This window comes from Schistocerca serialis, chromosome 8 (assembly GCF_023864345.2).
Source record: "Schistocerca serialis cubense isolate TAMUIC-IGC-003099 chromosome 8, iqSchSeri2.2, whole genome shotgun sequence".
Classification (NCBI taxonomy): domain Eukaryota; kingdom Metazoa; phylum Arthropoda; class Insecta; order Orthoptera; family Acrididae; genus Schistocerca; species Schistocerca serialis.
Window position 1 is genome coordinate 31,132,874 of NC_064645.1, and position 21,071 is coordinate 31,153,944.

At 43.8% G+C, this 21,071-nt stretch overlaps 1 protein-coding gene across 1 annotated transcript in view; it reads left to right on the plus strand.

The window, feature by feature from the left end:
- LOC126416537 (cadherin-related tumor suppressor-like) overlaps positions 1–21,071 on the plus strand; it is a 120,911-nt gene that overhangs the window by 64,302 nt on the left and 35,538 nt on the right. Inside the window, exons 5-6 of the mRNA XM_050084283.1 lie at positions 17,257–17,337; positions 17,392–17,844. Coding sequence (XP_049940240.1) covers positions 17,257–17,337; positions 17,392–17,844 — 534 coding nt within the window. The remainder of the gene's footprint in view (positions 1–17,256; positions 17,338–17,391; positions 17,845–21,071) is intronic.

The following is a 21,071-nucleotide window of genomic DNA, read 5'->3' on the forward strand; positions in this document are numbered from 1 at the left end:
TAAATATTTGTTCTATGCATGAGCGACCGGGGCGGAAGCCTGCTTGATAATCACCAATTTGGCGTTCCAGCTGCTCTTGTGTTCTTTTCAGCAGGCATGTTGAGAGAATTTTGTAGGTGACTTGTAAAAGTGAGATTCCCCTGCAGTTATTGACATTTGTTCTGTCTCCTTTTTTATGTAACGGGTGAATAAGGGCACATTTCCAATCCTCTGGTAATTTTTCTGTTTCCCATATTTTTGTTATTATTTTTGTGAGCTCTTGCAACGTCTTTGGTCCTAGGTTTTTTAATAGCTCTGCAACAATGCCATCTTCGCCAGATGTTCTATTATTTTTTAAGTTTTTAATGTGACATTTGATTTCTTCCTGTGTTGGTGGTAATGAATCCGGTTGAGCGTTGGCACTGATTTCTTTGGGAAACCTTAAACTAGGTTCTGGGCAATTTAGTAGGTTAGAAAAATATTGAGCCAATACTTGACAGTTTTCCTGGTTTGTTAGGGCTAATTTACCATCTGTTTTTCTGAAACATAAAGTTTGAGGGATATATCCTCGTATTTTATCTGCGAAAGTTCTGTAGAAGTCTCTTGTATTATAGTTTTGGAAATTTTCTTCTATTGCATCCAGTTGTGCCTTTGTGTACTTCCTTATTGCTTGCCTAATAGATTTTGAAACCTGTTTTCTAACCTCGTTAAATAAATGTAGACTTTCTTGTGATTTTTTACTGTTATATTCTTGAAATGCCTTTTTTCTCCTTTCCAATGCATTTTCACAGTGTGAATCCCACCAAGGGTGTTTGAATATCTTTTTCAAGGGAATAGTTTCCTTAGCTATTCGCGTGATTTTAGAATTAAATTCTTCCCATGTGTTTGCCTTTTCCTTCTCCCATTCTTCTTTTACTTTAGATTCTTTAATCTTCTTGGTGTCATATTTCTATATTTCTGTTTTCTTCTGATGACTTCTTCGTGCTGTAAACTTGATTTTAATTCTAGTTAGGTAATGGTCTGAATCAATGTTTGCTCCTCTGCGTACTTGGACGTCGTAAATTTCTTTTTGTACTGGGTATGAAATCGCCACATGATCTATTTGAAACTCGCCAATCTGTTGTATAGGAGATCTCCATGTCTTTTGTTTTCTTGGACATTTTCTTAGAGATGTTGACATTATCTTCAGGTTATTCTGCTTACATAGTTCGACGAGCCTTGTACCATTTTTATTGGTAAATTTATGTGCAGGATATTTGCCTACGGTTTTTTGGTGGATTTTCTCTCTACCAATTTGGGCATTAAAATCGCCGAGTAGAACTTTTGTATCATCTTTTGGAATCTTGGCCATTATATTCTCCAAATTGTCCCAGAACTTTTCTGTTTCTATGGGGTTTTTCTTGTTGTCTCCGTTTGTGGGAGCATGAACATTAACCATTGTGTATGTTTTGTTGGCACATTGTAAAAGCATCGTCATTATCCTATTATTTACGGGAGTAACTTCCTTGATGGAGCTGAGCACGCTCTTGTGTATGATAAGCGCCATCCCGAGATGGGGGGCTCCTCTTCCGATTCGTTTATCCGTCTTGCTCTTAGAGATGCGATAGTTGCCATAATCTGATGTTTCTTCATCTGTAAAACGTGTCTCCTGTAAAGCTAGTATTACTATCTTTTGCTTTTCAAGTTCTGTTGTAAGGTTTAGAAGTTTTCCTGGTTGGATTAATGTATTTATGTTAAAGGTTCCAATGTATGTAGGTGTTTTAAGTGGAAGTTTGCCAGAGAGCTCCGACTTTCTCTGATGTAATCGTGTAAGTCCAGGTTCCCCAGAATCCGAATTCCTGGTTGCCATCTGTTGATGGGTGGATTGGTTACCACCTGGGGTAAAGTTCTTATTATTTGCACGAGTCATACAATCAAGAGCTTTATAATATTACTAAAATTTTTTCTGTCTGCGAGAACGCAATAGACGTTCTGAGACAGTAGAGCTTCTTCTTGGAGAGCAAATCTTGTAACGATCGAATGTACAACGGTGATTTACCTTGGTTCGGAGACATAACGAGTACGGACGTGTGTACTGATTAGCCATTTCAAGAAAAAGAGAACAGCAAAATTTTAAGGTACACAGCATTTTTTGGGTCAACTGAAGAAAGGGATGCAACCAGTCGGCTTTGACCAATCACGTCATAGGTTACTCATAGATATTAATTTCTTTGCTTTCCAGCCATAGATAATAAATCGGTTGTCTGTTGTGAATAAGCGGCATCATTGTAAATTGAAATAAATGAATGTGCTTTTAAAAGACAGAGCTAGACATTGCGTAAGATTTTTTTCGTTTGCATTGATTTAAATAATTGGTTCTTTCCAATTCATTCGGCACTTAATTTCATTCTTAGTGACTCTGAGATAATTTGGAAGAATAGTTTTTCATTTAGAAGAATTTTGAGTTTTTCGTTTTCGTATATATGTATGGATTAATCTATCCCCATGAATATGGAAGACTTAAAGCAGGATTTGGGCGCAGACATGATGGCAACAATTCGATTTTTGCAAATGTCTGGTCTTCTTGCTGATTGCGTTCGTCGTCGTGAGTGCGGCGAACATATGCGCCTGATATGTGTTCTGTTCGTCGTACTCACGATTTATTCACATGGAGTGTAGCAAGGATCGACTATGGCTCTCAATTAAACGAGGAACATGGTTAGAGAAATCGAAGCTGGCCTTGAGGGATATAATAGGAATTACATACTGTTGGTGTTCGAGGTATCCTGTGTAGCTGTGTGTGCATGCAGGTGAGTGAGTATACCGTTTTATAGTGTTGTCCGTTTTTTAGGGAAGTTTGTGAGGAATATATTAAGTGTAGGCGGCCTTGGCGGGGAGGCGGGTGTTATAGTCGAAGTCGTTGAGTCTCATTCTGGCGAAAGAAAGTACAACAGGGTGGAACCTGCGGTGGGATTACAGGTTTGAGGAGTTCTAACTTCAGGTCCAGAATGTGATGATGTAGTTTTAAAGTGTTGGTGAAATTATTGTAGATCATGTTGCAGAGGGTTCTGTAGTTATTTCCCATGGTTTTTCTTCGTACAGGGATTTGGGGAATAGGGGTTTTCAGCATCTTGTCGTCAATCATAATGTTGAGTTTAGATCTCCATCAACTGGGTTTTGTACTATTAGTATAGAAGGTTATAGGTCAGCCACAAAATCTGTTGTACGCATTTTGACACTACAGAGCCATTTAGACGAATATTCATGGAGGCGTAGTCTTCCCGATACATATTGCCTGTTAAAGTGTTTCCTTTAAAGTGTTAGGCAAATGTATAGTCCAAAATTTGTTTGTTGATTTCAGGTTGATATGGCGGGTGGGGTGGGTAACTGATGATTAAGGGAAAAAGTAGATTTGATCGGGATGGATAAATATTGATTTGGACTGTTTGTGGTTGATTCATCGTTCTTCATTTTTCTTATTTTAGATAATTTTCTTCTGTGGATTTTTTATATTATTTCTCTTCATTTCGTTGATGTGAACTTCTTCGTTTATATTTTTGTATGTATGTGTTGTTTTTTCGTGAATTTGTGTTTCTTGTGTATGTGATTTTTCTTGACGTCCTTCAAGACAAGCTTTTGGTTTTTTACGGAGGAGTTTGCGTATGCTAAGTTTATTTTTTTATTTTGTTGTTGTACTGAATTTGTCAATTTTTAAGTATTTCTTTGTCATATCACCGTATATTGTTCTGCGTTAGATATGGGTTCGGCTGCAGAACGGAAAACAAATTTTGCAGTTATTGCTCTTTTTCCCTTTCCTAGTACTAGTATCACTACGATTTTTTCCTGTCTATATCAGCACTATTGACAGCGAAAGGACCGACATACGTAAAATATGGATCCCGTAGTTCAGTTGACGTATACAGGTCAACTGAAGAATAGGATACTAATGCTAATGACAACGAAGAAATCGACTTACGGTAAATTTGTATCCCGTACTGTAGTTAACCTATACAGATCTACTGAAGGTCGAGATATATATACACAGGGTGGTCCATTGATAGTGACCGGGCCAAATATCTCACGAAATAAGCATCAAACGAAAAAACTACAAAGAACGAAACTCGTCTAGCTTGAAGGGGGAAACCAGATAGCGCTATAGTTGGCCCGGTAGATGGCGCTGCCATAGGTCAAACAGATATCAACTGCGGTTTTTTTTTTTTAATAGGAACCCCCTTTTTTATTACATATTCGTGTAGTAAGTAAAGAAATATGAATGTTTTAGTTGGACCACTTTTTTCGCTTTGTGATAGATGGTGCTGTAATAGTCACAAACGTATAAGTACATGGTGTCACGTAACATTCCACCCGTGCGGACGGTATTTGCTTCGTTATACATTACCCGTGTTAAAATGGACCGTTTACCAATTGCAGAAAAGGTCGATATCGTGTTGATGTATGGCTATTGTGATCAAAATGTCCAACGGGCGTGTGCTATCTATGCTGCTCGGTATCCTGGACGACATCATCCAAGTGTCCGGACCGTTCGCCGGATAGTTACGTTATTTTTAAAAAAATGTGTGTGAAATCTTATAGGACTTAACTGCTAAGGTCATCAGTCCCTAAGCTTAGACACTAATTAACCTAAAGTATCCTAAGGACAAACACACACACCCATGCCCAAGGGAGGACTCGAACCTCCGCCGGGATCAGCCGCATAGACCATGACTGCAGTCCCTCAGACCGCTCGGCTAATCCCGCGCGGCTACGTTATTTAAGGAAACAGGAAGTGTTCAGCCACATGTGAAACGTCAACTACGACCTGCAAAACATGATGATGCCCAAGTAGGTGTTTTAGCTGCTGTCGCGGCTAATCCGCGCACCAGTAGCAGACAAATTGCGCGAGAATCGGGACTCTCAAAAAGGTCGGTGTTGAGAATGCTACATCAACATCGATTGCACCCGTACCATATTTCTATGCACCAGGAATTGCATGGTGACTACTTTGAACATCTTGTACAGTTCTGCCACTGGGCACAAGAGAAATTACGGGACGATGACAGATCTTTTGCAATCATTCTATTTAGCGACGAAGCGTCATTTACCAACAGCTGTAACGTAAACCAGCATAATATGCACTGGTGGGCAACGGAAAATCCACGATGGCTGCAACAAGTGGAACATCAGCGACCTTGGCGGGTTAATGTATGGTGCGGCATTACGGGAGGAAGGATAATTGGCCCCCATTTTATAGATGCCAATCTAAATGGTGCAGTGTATGCTGATTTCCTACGTAATGTTCTACCGATGTTACTACGAGATGTTTCACTGCATGGTTGATGTCCGGCACATAGGTTGCGTGCGGTTGAATCGGTATTGAATAGCATATTTCATGACAGGTGGATTGGTCATCGAAGCACGTTCACCGGATCTGACTTCCCCGGATTTCTTTCTGTGGGGAAAGTTGAAGGATATTTGCTATCGTGATCCACCGACAACGCCTGACAACATGCGTCAGCGCACTGTCAGTGCATGTGCGAAAATTACGGAATGCGAACTACTCGCTGTTGAGAGGAATGTCGTTACACGTATTGCCAGATGCACTGAGGTTGACGGACATCATTTTGAGCATTTATTGGATTAATGTGGTATTTACAGGTAATCACGCTGTAACAGCGTGCGTTCTCAGAAAATCCACACAAAGGTGCATGTATGACATTGGAAGAACCGAAATAAAATGTTCAAACGTACCTACGTTCTGTACTTTAATTTAAAAAAACCTACCTGTTAGGAACTGTTCGTCTAAAATTGTGCGCCATTTGTTTGTGACTATTACAGCGCCATCTATCACAAAGCGAAAAAAGTGGTCCAACTAAAATATTCATATTTCTTTACGTACTACACGAATATGTAACAAAAAATGAGGGTTCCTATTTTTAAAAAAACGCTATTCCTATTTAAAAAACGCAGTTGATATACGTTACGGGACGATGACAGATTTTTTGCACACGTTCTATTTAGCGACGATGCGTCATTCACCAACAGCAGTGACGTAAACCGGCATAATATGGGCTACTGAGCAACGTAAAATCCACGATGGCTGCGACAAGTGGCACATCAACGACCTTGGCGGGTTAATGTATGGTGCGGCATTATGGGAGGAAGGATAATTGGCCCCCGTTTTATCGATGGGAATCTAAATGGTGCAATGTATGCTGATTTCCAACGTAATGTTCTACCGATGTTACTACAAGATGTTTCACTGCATGACAGAATGGTGATGTACTTCCAACATGATGGATGTTGTTGGTTCAAATGGTTCAAATGGCTCTGAGCACTATGGGACTTAACAGCTATGGTCTTCAGTCCCCTAGAACTTAGAACTACTTAAACCTAACTAACCTAAGGACATCACACAACACCCAGTCATCACGAGGCAGAGAAAATCGCTGACCCCGCCGGGAATCGAACCCGGGAACCCGGGCGCGGGAAGCGAGAACGCTACCGCACGACCACGAGCTGCGGACTGGATGTTGTTGTTGTGGTCTTCAGTCCTGAGACTGGTTTGATGCAGCTCTCCATGCTACTCTATCCTGTGCAAGCTTCTTCATCTCCCAGCACTTACTGCAACCTACGTCCTTCTGAATCTGCTTAGTGTATTCATCTCTTGGTCTCCCTCTATGATTTTTACCCTCCACACTGCCCTCCAATGCTAAATTTGTGATCCTTTGATGCCTCAGAACATGTCCTACCAACCGGTCCCTTCTTCTTGTCAAGTTGTGCCACAAACTCCTTTTCTCCCCAATTCTATTCAATACCTCCTCATTAGTTATGTGATCTACCCATCTAATCTTGTCCAAACTATTTATCGTCCATATTTCACTTCCATACATGGCTACACTCCATATAAATGCTTTCAGAAACGACTTCCTGACACTTAAATCAATACTCGATGTTAACAAATTTCTCTTCTTCAGAAACGCTTTCCTTGCCATTGCCAGTCTACATTTTATATCCTCTCTACTTCGACCAACATCAGTTATTTTGCTCCCCAAATAGCAAAACTCCTTCACTACTTTAAGTTTCTCATTTCCTAATCTAATTCCCTCAGCATCACCCGACTTAATTCGACTACATTCCATTATCCTCGTTTTGATTTTGTTGATGTTCATCTTATATCCTCCTTTCAAGACACTGTCCACTCCATTCAAGTGCTCTTCCAAGTCCTTTGCTGTCTCTGACAGAATTACAATGTCATCAGCGAACCTCAAAGTTTTTATTTCTCCTCCATGGATTTTAATACCTACTCCGAATTTTTCTTTTGTTTCCTTTACTGCTTGCTCAATATACAGATTGAATAACATCGGGGAGAGGCTACAACCCTGTCTCACTCCCTTCCCAACCGCTGCTTCCCTTTCATGTCCCTCGACTCTTATAACTGCCATCTGGTTTCTGTACAAATTGTAAATAGCCTTTCGCTCCCAGTATTTTACCCCTGCCACCTTTAGAATTTGAAAGAGGGTATTCCAGTCAACATTGTCAAAAGCTTTCTCTAAGTCTACACATGCTAGAAACGTAGGTTTGTCTATCCTTAATCTTTCTTCTAACATAAGTCTTAAGGCCAGAATTGCCTCAAGTGTTCCAATATTTCGACGGAATTCAAACTGATCTTCCCCAAGGTTGGCTTCTACTAGTTTTTCCATTTGTCTGTAAAGAATTCGCGTTAGTATTTTGCAGCTGTGGCTTATTAAACTGATTGTTCGGTAATTTTCACATCTGTCAACACCTGCTTTCTTTGGGGTTGGAATTATTATATTCTACATGAAGTCTGAGTGTATTTCGCCTGTCTCATACATCTTGCTCACTAGATGGTAGAGTTTTGTCAGGACTGGCTCTCCCGAGGCCGTCAGTAGTTCTAATGGAATGTTGTATACTCCCGGGGTGTTGTTTCGACTCAGGTCGTTCAGTGCTCTGTCAAACTCTTCACGCAGTATTGTATCTCCCATTTCGTCTTCATCTACATTCTCTTCCATTTCCAGAATATTGTCCTCAAGTACGTCGCCCTTGTATAGACCCTCTATATACTCCTTCCACCTTTCTGCTTTCCCTTCTTTGCTTAGAACTGGGTTTCCATCTGAGCTCTTCATATTCATACAAGTGGTTCTCTTTTCTCCAAAGGTCTCTTTAATTTTCCTGTAGGCAGTATCTATCTTACCCCTAGTGAGATAAGCCTCTACAACCTTACATTTGTCCTCTAGCCATCCCTGGTTAGTCATTTTGCACTTCCTGTCGATCTCATTTTTGAGACGTTTGAATTCCTTTTTGCCTGCTTCATTTACTGCATATTTATATTTTCTCCTTTCGTCAATTAAATTCAATATTTCTTCAGTTACCCAAGGATTTCTACTAGCACTCGTCTTTTTACCTATTTGATCCTCTGCTGCCTTCACTACTTCATCCCTCAGAGCTACCCATTCTTCTTATACTGTATTTCTTTCCCACATTTGTGACAATTGTTCCCTTGTGCTCTCCGTGAAACTCTGTACAACCTCTGGTTTAACCAGTTTGTTCAGATCCCATCTCCTTAAATTCCCACCTTTTTGCAGTTTCTTCAGTTTTAATATACAGCTCATAACCAATAGATTGTGGTCAGAGTCCACATCTGCTGCTGGAAATGTCCTACAATTTAATACCTGGTTCCTAAATCTCTGTCTTACCATTATGTAATCTATCTGATGCCTTCTAGTATTTCCAGGATTCTTCCATGTGTACAACCTTCTTTTATGGTTCTTGGAACAAGTGTTAGCTATGATTAAGTTATGCTCTTTGCAAAATTCTACCAGACGGCTTCCTCTTTCATTTCTTTCCCCCAATCCATATTCACCTACTATGTTCCCTTCTCTCCCTTTTCCTACTGTCGAATTCCAGTCACCCATGACTACTAAATTTTCGTCTCCCTTCACTACCTGAATAATTTCTTTTATCTCATCATACTTTTCATCAATTTCTTCATCATCTGCAGAGCTAGTTGGCATATAAACTTGTACTACTGTAGTAGATGTGGGCTTTGTGTCTATCTTGGCCACAATAATGCTTTCATTATTATGCTGTTTGTAGTAGCTTACCTGTACTCCTATTTTTTTATTCATTATTAAACCTACTCCTGCTTTACCCATATTTGATTTTGTATTTATAACCCTGTACTCACCTGACCAAAAGTCTTGTACCTCCTGCCACCGAACTTCACTAATTCCCACTACATCTAACTTTAACCTATCCATTTCCCTTTTTAAGTTTTCTAACCTACCTGCCCGATTAAGGGGTCTGACATTCCACGCTCCGATCCGCAGAATGCCAGTTTTATTTCTCCTGATAACGACGTCCTCTTGAGTAGTCCCCACCTGGAGATCCGAATGGGGGCTATTTTACCTCCGGAATATTTTACCTAAGAGGTCGCCATCATCATTTAACCATACAGTAAAGCTGCATGCTCTCGAGAAAAATTACGGCTGTAGTTTCCCCTTGCTTTCAGCCGTTCGCACTACCAGCACAGCAAGGCCGTTTTGGTTCATGTTACAAGGCCAGATCAGTCAATCATCCAGACTGTTGCCCCTGCAACTACTGAAAAGGCTGCTGCCCCTCTTCAGGAACCCCACGTTTGTCTGGTCTCTCAACAGATATCCCTCCGTTGTGGTTGCACCTACGGTACGGCCATCTGTATCGCTGAGGCACGCAAGCCTCCCCGCCAACGGCAAGGTCCATGGTTTAGGGGGAGGGGGGGAACATGATGGATGTCCGGCACATATCTCGCGTGCGGATGAAGCGGTATTGAATATCATATTTCATGACAGGTGGATTGGTCGTCGAAGCACGTTCACCGGATCTGACATCCCCGGATTTCTTTCTGTGGGGAAAGTTGAAGGATATTTGCTATCGTGATCCACCGACAACGTCTGACAACATGCGTCAGCGTACTTGCAATGCATGTGCAAACATTACGGAAGGCGAACCACTCGCTGTTGAGAGGAATGTCGTTACACGTATTGCCAAATGCACTGAGGTTGACGGACATCATTTTGAGCATTTATTGGAATAATGTGGTATTTACAGGTAATCACGCTGTAACAGCATTCGTTCTCAGAAATGATAAGTTCACAAAAGTAAATGTATCACATTGGAGCCGGCCGGAGTGGCCGTGCGGTTCTAGGCGCTACAGTCTGGAGCCGAGCGACCGCTACGGTCGCAGGTTCGAATCCTGCCTCGGGCATGGATGTGTGTGATGTCCTTAGGTTAGTTAGGTTTAAGTAGTTCTAAGTTATAGGCGACTGATGACCTCAGAAGTTAAGTCGCATAGTGCTCAGAGCCATTTGAACCATCACAATGGAACAACCGAAATAAAATTTTCAAAAGTACCTACGTTCTGTATTTTAATTTAAAAAACCTGTCTGTTACCAACTGTTCGTTTAAAATTGAGAGGCATATGTTTGTGACTATTACAGCGCCATCTATCACAAAGCGAAAAAAGTGGTCCAACTAAAACATTCATATTTCTTTACGTACTATATCAACTGAGGTATTCCATGCTACCGTTATTTCTATCCCCCTTTTTTTCTTTATTTATTTACAGAAGTACTAGGACTCAAACAAGGGATATTATTAACATTATGTTCGAAATATTAATAGACGTTATATACGTTTACCATTTGTTTTCTCTCTTGCATTCCTTTGTTTATGAACACTTGTCTTTGCTGTCAAATCAGTGTAATAAATCATCTCTGACAAATTTTGTCGTCATTGGTCAAAGCCGACCGGGTTTTATCCCGTTCTTCAGTAGTCCCCATTTTTTTATTTATCTATAAGTAACTGATCTGAGTGTGTATGTTGAGTATTGTTATAGGATTTTCGTACATTGATATGTGGATGTTAACTGGTTACTCTACAAGCACGTCACTTCATCATGGTATGCTGTGGAAATGTACGTATCTCGTTAGGACATGCATGAGTCGACGGAGTGCTGTAATTGCACTAATACTGTACAGGCTCCGAAGATTCTGTGTGTGAGAGTAAATACAATATACAGGTTCAGGAGATCATATATCACTAAGCAGAGTTGCAGCTAACCGGCGAGACCTTCAGAGACAAGTGCAGTGATTTCCGCAAGTTCTCTTAAATTTTGTGGGTTCTTCAAAATCAAATTGAGTCACGGTATTATCATTTAATTGTGATATACATGTGTGTATATAATTTAATTAAATGAACAATAGCTGAATACCAAGAGAACTAAATGAAGTAGTACTTGAACGTGACGAACTAAAAGTAATAATTATGATAATGGTAACCAAACAAAAGCATTTCAATAATAAACTTACAATAAGTTTATTACATAAAACTCAATGAGGTGACATGGTTCATATAATTTACTGTGTGGTTGTGATAAGAGAGAGATTAACCTTCACTTGATAACGAGGCTATTATGGACCGAGCGCGAATTCAGACAGGACAACCATGTGTCCTTTCCCAAACAGCAGCTAGGCTTACGTCTAAAGCAGTGGTCGTCAAACTCTCCTTATGTAAGAGCCAATATTTACGATATCGGGCGGCACCTCGGTACGCATGGGGCGGGGAGGTGGTTGGGGGGGAGGGGGGGGGGGGGGTGGGGAGGGGAGCGAGGCAGTGCTGTGGCCTCCCGTAGAGGAATTCTGTTTTCACTAAACCGTGGTTAGTGATACTAGCTCACCACTAACATGTTTTGTACCTGCATATGATAAGGTATTACAGCAAATATATTAAAGTAAAAAAATAAAATAATGTATTGGAACTACATGTATCATTTCTGAAGACTTACATAGTGATCAACTTTGCGTACCTAATGCGAGCACTGTGGCCAAAGCCATTGCAGCAGGACCCCTTTCTCGTTTTTTTCTGATTTGCTGTCACATCTTCTAGGTATCTTCGGCCACATTATCTGAAACAATAAGAAGCGCCTGCAGAAGACCGTTTTCTATCGGAGTTTTGTATCAGACCAAATATAGCATAACCGAGACGTCTTTCAGTAATGTAACCTTATTAATTGAAAATTGTCACAAAGAGATAAAATGGCGTATGATAGCTTGGTATATAAATGTGTTTGGAAGTCAGTTTTATCTGTTGTGTTACGAGCGTTTAGAAGTCAGTTTTATCTGTTGTATTCTGTCTGTTTTTTGAAAGTAATTCATTCTTATTCGAGTGACACCTGGGCCACTTTTCCCGACGAATGTGAGGTCACTTTTTCCCGTTCGGACGGCGTGTCAGCATTAGTGACCCTAAGAAGGAACTATCTAAATGAAATAAATAACAAGGACCTACATTTCTAGGCCAAAGGACGTTGTTTCAACACTGATACTGTAAAAAGTTATTACTCTTCGTACAAGTGAGGTTACAAGAACAATATGAACTGCTTGTCTCACATCAGACGACTCAAAAACAAACAAGTTTTTACTAAAAAAATATCGAAAAAGCTTCGTCTGTCTCACTGACGACAACAGCGCTGTGTATGAGGCAGGCACCAGCACAGTTCAGGGCAAAAAACAAGTAACTGTTATTTTTCCTCGTCCTGGCTATTTAACCACACCGTCCCCTACCAAACGTACTATTGATTGGTAACCTTCACAAATTATTATGTTATATGAGTTCATAGCAGTATTGCAATATGAGACACGTTCACACATGGTTACTGAATATTTTGAATGTCATTTTTCTTTTCTCAATGCATCGTATTATGACGACCTTAATTTGATTTCATATTTCTTCCTACAGTCCTGTACCACGTTTGAAGCGGACCGTCTTTATAATGTGCATTCACGAACCCGTGTTGCTTCCGTTTGACATTTCTATCACGGCGGATGATCCGTGCTGGTTGTGCGCGCTCGTAAGTTGCCACTGGAAGACAAACAATACAGTGCAGTGCAGTACTGCCCCTCTCCCTTCACTTAACACGCGCTACGTACCTCTCTGGCCCTGACGTAAGCGGCAAACTAAGTTCAGCTCGTGGCCGAATTCATAAACGTCAATTGATATTAAGCACATCTCAAAATATTACTGTCTCTGCAAGTATTTTTGTTAGTTACTGAGCAAGAAAAATACACTCTTAAGACGCTATTAACGTTAATGGATGTTTTTGGATTGTGTTGTTAGTTGCTAGAAGCATATTACACGTGTTATAAAGTACGGCTGAGAACCGCGGGCCGCGGGAATAGCTGACTCGAACCGCGTGCGGTCCGGGCGCCGCTGTTTGACCATCACTGGTCTGAAGCGAATGGGGCAAAGTACGAGCACCTCAGATCTGGACAGCTGAACATGCTTTCTTGCTACCGTGAGTCCAGAGCTTCGATCGCTGCGCCACCAACCTAGATGGCCAATAGGAACAGGAGCACCTGGGAGGGAGGGAGGGAGTAGTCTTGCAATCCCAGGCCTCGTCTCCTACCTTCCAAACTTCACAGAAGCTGGAAGAGACGAGGTACTGGCGGAATTAGAGCTGTGAGGACGGGGCGTGAGTCGTGCTTGGGTAGCTCAGTTGGTAGAGCACTTGCCCGCGAATGGCAAAGGTCCCGAGTTGGAGTCTCGGTCCGGTACACGGTTGTAATCTGCCAGGAAGTTTCAATAAACAGCTCTCCTGTCAGACATGTTCAAAAAACTCTCACAGATCTCACAAGTCCTTTACGTTGACTTTTACGTAGCGTTATGGCTGGCTTGCGACAGCAGAGGCAAATAAGCTGCTCTGATGTATATTTATAACTCGGGGAAGGCGGAATATCCATTGCCAAAATGTTGGAGATTGTTCACGGTATTTTTTTGAGTTATTTGAGTCATTTGATTTCATTATCCTTATTCGTGTTTGTATCTGTACTGCACAGAAAATATCTACTGAACACTGCAAATGTCGACGATATGCACTGTGTCTCTTTTTTTGGTAACAAACTTGTTTTATGTTGAATCCTGCCTTGACGTCATATATTTGGTGTCTCGTCAAAAATACTGAAGAAATTATGGTCTGCAGATTCAAGTTGATCATTAAGCAATTAGTTAGGGTATCTTTTTTTGTTTCTATAAATTTGAATGTTTTCTAGAATGTCAAGCTTGTATGTGATGGAGACACGTAATATTTATAATGTCATCTCTCTTGGACGCCTATGTGCTACTTACGACAATTTTGTAAGGTTTGCGTGTTATAGGCACTGTCACCATTGTTTGCCTTGATGTTGTAACCTGTGCGTGTCCTAAGGTATGTACCAAAATTTATATGTATACATGTTATATAAGCGGATTCCGAGCCCACTTTTATTAGTGTTTTCTGTCCTCTCTAGATCCGATCTTGGCGGCTTTAGTTTCGCCGAAACCGGTAATCATGGAATAAAAAGAATTCCTGCGATCTTGGCTACCAGTTTATTGTTTTACAACCATCTAGATCGCTCCCACATAAGCATAATGTGCTCCCTACAGAACTATTTTGGTCCTCTATGTAATACGTTACAGTTCCAGGATGAAATTTCCACACTGTAGCGGAGTGTGCGCTGATATGAAATTTCGTGACAGATTAAAAATGTGTGCCAGACCGAGAAGATGAGGGGTCCTTTGACTTCCTCGGTCAAGTGAGCTACCGTACCACAACTCACGACCTCTCCTCATAGCATCTCCTACCCTCCAAACTTCACACAAGCTCTACTGCAAAACTTGCAAGACTAGCACTCCCAAAAGAAAGGATATTACAGAGACGTTGCTTAGTCCCAGCCTAGGGGATGCCTCGAGATTGAAATTTTCATTGTGCAGCAGGGAGACTCCAGCCTAGGTCCAGCACGCAGTTTAAATGTGCCAGGATGTTTCATACGCTACAGTTGTTTACGTTCAGTGTGAGCTGCCAATCCGTGGACCAATGACCGGTCCACTGCTGATGTCGGTGCATTTCGCTAGTTTTGTGGCGCTGTTACCTTGTTACATAGAGCACGTCGTCTGCGAGCAACCTCATGGAATTTGCGGCGATATCCGCGTTGTTAAACAGTAAAACCCTGCCGCACCCCCTTAGGATAGTCCTGAAATTACGTGTATGTCTGTCGATTCTGTTCTGTGGTTTCTGTCTGCAAGTGAGTCCTGCTTGCTATCAGATCTGGTCCGACTCTAGGTAAGCTCATATTTTGTTCACTAAACTACAGTGCGGACCATTGTTAATGGCTCTCTGAAATCAAAACCATGCCATCAACCTGTTCGGCGATGGCCGCGGGAATCTGAATTTCATGGACGAACAAGGCACAGATCATGGTCGATAAATCTAGAACAGATGGATATGAGAAATGCGGTAGTATAATTGGACACACGCATTTAGATGCATGTATCTGTCGACCATTCTTGAAAACTGGAATGACCTCGGCATTTTTGCTGTCGATTGTTACCTTTCGTTCGTCCAGCGACCGAGTAAATTTACGTAAGACCAAAACTTGTTTGGTTTTTTACTCAGATCCGAAGGCAAACTTTTATTTGCAAATTCAGTGAACGTTCCTCGCATTGACCAGTTCCGACATAGCGACGGTAGTAATCCACAGAAGTCCAGGAAAGGTGTCTCAAGTTTGTTTCAGTTACAGGCTAGAATATTTTACAACGAGTAATTAATTTAGGTCTATGACGACCATGTTCAGATCAGAAAACAATAAGAAGGATGTATCTTGCCACAGAAAGCGCATCAAACTTACAGAGAAAGTGAATCGGAAGTCAATTTACGCGTAAAAGCCACATCCACACACTCGAGTAGAACTGGTTTTTAGTGACATCGAGCCACCATTTGTAAATACGGTACAGTCATTGTAATAAGTCAAACATGCTTCGCTGTTTTTACGCAAAAACGTAAGCACATCGTACACTGTTTTAACATCTTATAACTAAATCTTCCCCGAGAAATTTAAGTCCAATGTTTATCTACGATAATGATGGAAGCAGAAGAAATGAATAAAAATTTGCGACAATAGGCTGAAGATACGAATTGAAGTTTGTGTTGGAGGAGGGCACTCGACTTGGGTAGATCGTGCTGCAGTACTGACCGTAGTGCTGCGATGCTGTAATGGTTACCAGTTCTGTGTAATACGTAAGAAGACCGGGGTTCGAGTCCCAGCCATCGCGGACATTGTAGTTCATTATCGTATTGTTGTAACTCGTTGACACTAAACGAGACGTAACACACTATACAGAACTGACGTCCAGTAACGGCTGCTAAGATGGATGTGTAAAAAGAAGCCGCTCTCCCTCGATCAATTTCACTTCGTTCACCTCACTTTTGTCAAGCAGGCTTCGACTCGACTTAAATCCGTGATGAAGGCTCTCTTCGCTTCCGTAGCTGCTTTGTTACACTGCTATCGACTGTCGAGGGGAAGAGTGCTGTCGCTTGCGCGTGAACAGGCCGATCGGGCTGCAAAGCAGACCTGCGTAGGGCAGGAGGCAGCGTACGTCCTGTTCCCTTGCACTCTGTCGTTTCAGTCCTACACAGGAGGTGCACGCAGTTGAGGGAGGAGGAATGGCTGGTGAAGCCAACAATCCGGCCGTGGCGTTCCTCCTACCAGTTGCTCAGGCGGGATGAAGTGGCACTCACTCTTGTCAGAATTGGACACTGTCCTCCCACACATAGCTTTGTATTACGGCGGGAGGGTCCCCCGTTTTGTGACGCTTGTGCCGTACACGTCTCTATCCCTCACATTTTAAAAAGAGTGAATTTTACACCATGATGCGAGGGCAGCTGCAAAAATTGGTAGGATCTGCCCTCAATTTTAGCCGACGACGAGATGAGTGTTGCTAGGGTTTTAAAGTTTTGCGATGTGTCTGGATTCTGGTGTAAAGTTATAGGCTGGAGCTGTCAGAGTGGCTGGCTCCTCCTTCTTCTGCTTGCGCTCAACCGGCCACTTCCGTTTGCCCTGCTGTTTTAGCTCCTTCTACCACTTTCTTCCTGTGTCGTTAATGTTTTACTACTGACGCCACGCTTCGTCCCCTGCTTCGGTGTGGGTCCGCGCACGGTCTTCCACCCTTTGTTACACGTATATTACTTGCCGCTTTATCTTTCTCTACTGGGTATTTTAGTCGTCCTCATCTGTTTTTGCACTGGCGCTAAGGACCTTGCCGTCGTGCGCCCGTATCACCGTCTCCACCCGTCCGTCCGCTTACACGTCTTATGAAGTTCCCTCTCGGGTTTTTGAGGAGTTAACGGTGTAGCGCTTTCTATATGTGGCAACTGTTTTCCGGAGTCGCAGTGGCGCGCGGACGCTGCTGCATCGGCCGTGTGGGTTGCAGGTGTCGGCGAGCGACCGCGACGAGGGCGCCAACGCCGAGCTGCGCTTCGCGCTGGAGGCAGGCGACGCCGCGCTGTTCGCCGTCGATCCGCGCTCCGGCGCCGTCACGCTGCGCGCGCCGCTGCCGCCGCCGGAGGACGCCGGGGGCGGCGACGACGCCGGGGGCGGCGGCGGCCCGGTGTGGCGGCTGCGCGTGTCGGCCCGCGACGGCGGCGGCCGGCGCGCAGACCCGGACGCCACGGTGGAGCTGGTGGCGAGCGCGCGCCTCGCCGCCCTCGAGTTCGACTCGGCCGCCGGCTACCACTTCGAGGTCGCCGAGGACGACGGCTCGGAGGCGGCGGCGGCGGCGGCGGCGGGCGGCCGCGTCGTGGGCCGCGTGCGCGTGGCGCGCGCCCACCAGGCCGGCGCCGGCGCCGCCGTGACGTACGCCGTCGTGGCGGGCGACCCGGAGGGCAGTTTCGCCGTGGACGCGGCGTCGGGCGTGCTGAGCACGCGCGGCCCGCTGGACCGCGAGCGCGTGGCGCGCTACAGCCTGCGCGTGCTGGCGCGCGCCGGGCTCGCCGCCGGCGAGGCCGTCGTCAACGTCACGGTCAGTCGCCACGCCTCTCCCTGCCGGACGTATCTACCGGCTACGGCAGTCCGCACTCAAACGGCCTCAGTCCGGCTGAGTGACTTTCCAATAAATAACACAGTTTATGTCCCTCAGAATGTCTTACAAGTTCGTAACAACTATCCACTACTACAGCACCTACAATGAAGAGCCAAAGAAACTGGTACACCGGCCTAATATCTTGCAGTACACACGAGTGCCACGACACGACGAAGCACGAACTCAACTAATGTCTGAAGTGCTGCTGACACACGAATCCTGCAGGGCTGTCCGTAAATCCGTAATAGTACGAGGGGGTGGGGATCTCTTCTGAACAGCACGTTGCGAGGCGTCCCAGAGATTTTTAGGGGCTCTGGTGGCCAGCGGAACTGTTTAACTCAGAAGAGGGTTCCTGGAGCCACTCTGTAGCAATTTTGTACTTGTGGGGTGTCGCATTGTCCTGCTGAAATTGCCCAATCTGTCGGAATGCACAAAGTATATGAATGGATGCGGGTGATTACACAGCATGCTTCCGTACGTGTCACCTGTCAGAGTCGTTATCTAGACGTACCACGGGTGCCGTATCACTCCAGGTGCGTACGACACACACCGTTATAGAGCCTCCACCAGCTTGAGAAGCCCCTGCTGACATGCACCGTCCGTGGCTTCGTGACGTTGTCTCCATACCCGTACACGTCCATCCGCTCTACGAAACGACTCTCTTACGGCCAGCCAACATGTTTCTAGTCATCAACAGTCCAATGTCGGGGCCGGTCGGAGTGGCCGAGCGTTTCTAGGCGCTACAGTCTGGAACCGCGTGACCGCTACGGTCGCAGGTTCGAATCCTGCCTCGGGGCATGGACGTGTGTGGTGTCATTAGGCTAGTTAGGTTCAACTACTTCTAAGTTCTAGGGGACTGTGACCTCAGAAGTTAAGTCCCACAGTGCTCAGAGTCATTTGAACTATTTCAACCATCCAATGTGGGTGTCGACGGGCCCATGGGAGGCGTAAAGCTTTTTGTCGTGCTGTCATCAAGAGTACAACATTGGGCCTTCGGCTCCAAAAGCCCATACCGATGGTTTTCCTTTGAATCGTTCGCACGCAGACACTTGTTGATGACCCAGCATTGAAATCTACAGCAATTTGGGGAGGGGTTGCACTTCTGTCACGTTGAACGGTTCTCTTCAATCGTCGTTGGTCCCGTTCTTGCTGGATCTTTTTCCAGCCGCAACGATGTCGGGAGATTTGCTGTTTTACCGAATTTCTGATATTCACAGTACACTTGTGAAAACCCTCACTTCTTCGGCATTTCTGAATGCTGTGACCTATCGCTCGTTCGCCTACAATAACACGACGTTCAAACTCACTTAAATCTTGGTAACCTGTCGTTCTAGCAGCAGTAACCGATCCAACCGCGGCAGACACTTGTCTTATATAGGCGTTGCCGACCGCAGCGCTGTATTCTGCCTCTTTACATATCTCAATGCGCATATTTCAATGAGCATGCCTATACCAGTTTCTTTGGCGCATCAGTGTAGTACGACAAGTATTATTTCGCAACGTTATTCGACATTTAAACGTTAGCCCAGGCCAGGACTGAGACCGTTTCTCCACACGATATATGTTGATTAATTTTTTAAATTTTTGCTTCTGTTTCTAGGAAAACCAGCGAGATCCACACGTCCACAATTAGTACGTGTATTTTCAGATATTGCAGTGGAATACGGACTTTGTCCAAAAACATTGTCACTTACCCCTGGAATGGAACCTGGTCGTTTTTGGTATGGCGACGGCGGTCCATTGCTGTCAAGACATCTGTAGCTTCGTTTAATAAGATTTATTTCGGTTGCCCTTTCCCGATCTTTGCCGAGGTGGACCTGCTAATTAGCACCTCGATCAGTCTTCACACAACTCGGTTCCCTTGCGCGTGGATGGGTGCTGAAAGACAGCGTCAACTGCCCTCCAAGCCACTTGAGTGACGCCAAATCACCTTTTTATGTGAACCTTTTTTGTAATGGCCTCGTCGCTATTGCTGTGGACGCCGAGTTGCCACTGTTGTCTCGGTAGGATGAGTTTGTGAGTTGATGAAACGGCTTCTGGTGCAGTACACCGCTAACACAGTTTCTCCCTTCCACCATTACGCAGCTATGCCCCAGGGTCAGGTAAAAAGAAAGGAGAGCGAAGGTTCTACAATACTCTAGTGAATTAGTAAAAAGTCAACACAAATGAGTTAAAAAGGTTTACTCAGCTTTGTGACTTGTTGAATAATGGAGTCTGCAACACTGCATGTAATATAACAGAAAAAAGTCCCTCAATGGGGCGAACCATTCTAGCGGCGATAAGTAGGAAAATCGTCCCTCCCCGCTGATTCTTACCTTGTGGGTAACCAGGGAACGGACTACTGGTATTCGTCAAGCGTCGTCTAGCAGTGGAAGAAAGTGATGTACAAAGTTGAAAGGGAGCCTGCGGAACGGCACAGTGCTCCTCATTCTGACTGACAGAAATCGCTCTCAAAAGACAAAACGCCAATACAGTTCGCTAATTAAGCACGACCGAATCTACAGTATAATACATCACAATTTAGAGATAATAAACAGCAGCAAGTTTCTGGTTAAAGAAGTGTTGACATCACTTGTCTTTTTATTTCAAATGTTGAATTACAAAATATAATTCAACATGAGCAGCTCGAAGCATTTCATCTGTAATTGCAGCTTGCGTGATATCACCGTTCCCAGATACTTGGCTGCCAGTATGATCACTCATCAGCCTAGCGTGTGGAAGAGGATGCGTCGTAATGAAGTCTGCGAGGGTACTGGTATACGGACACTGCTTCGTTATATAAGCGAAGAGTAAAAGCAATTTTATGACGAACTTGGTGCAGGACTAGTGGATGAAAAACTCCAAACGATTGCAGTTGAAGGGTGCGGCAAACTGCCTATCCGATTGAGAAAAATAGGACACACAATTTTAAAAAGTTAAGAAAGGAAGAGGAGTTCGTTAAAGACAGGGCACTAGTTGGGCCAGTGAGGAAAGTGTTCCGCAACCAAGAAAGAAGGTGTGTTCTGTAGTGTCAGAGATATCGATGCTCGGTAGGAACAGGAGAAGATGGGGACGAAAGCGTGTTCTGCTACCTCGGAGATATCAACGCTCGGTAGGAACAGGAGCAGCCAGCGGTTCCTCTTCCTATCGCGCGTTGATGTCTCCTATACTACAGAACACATTTTGTT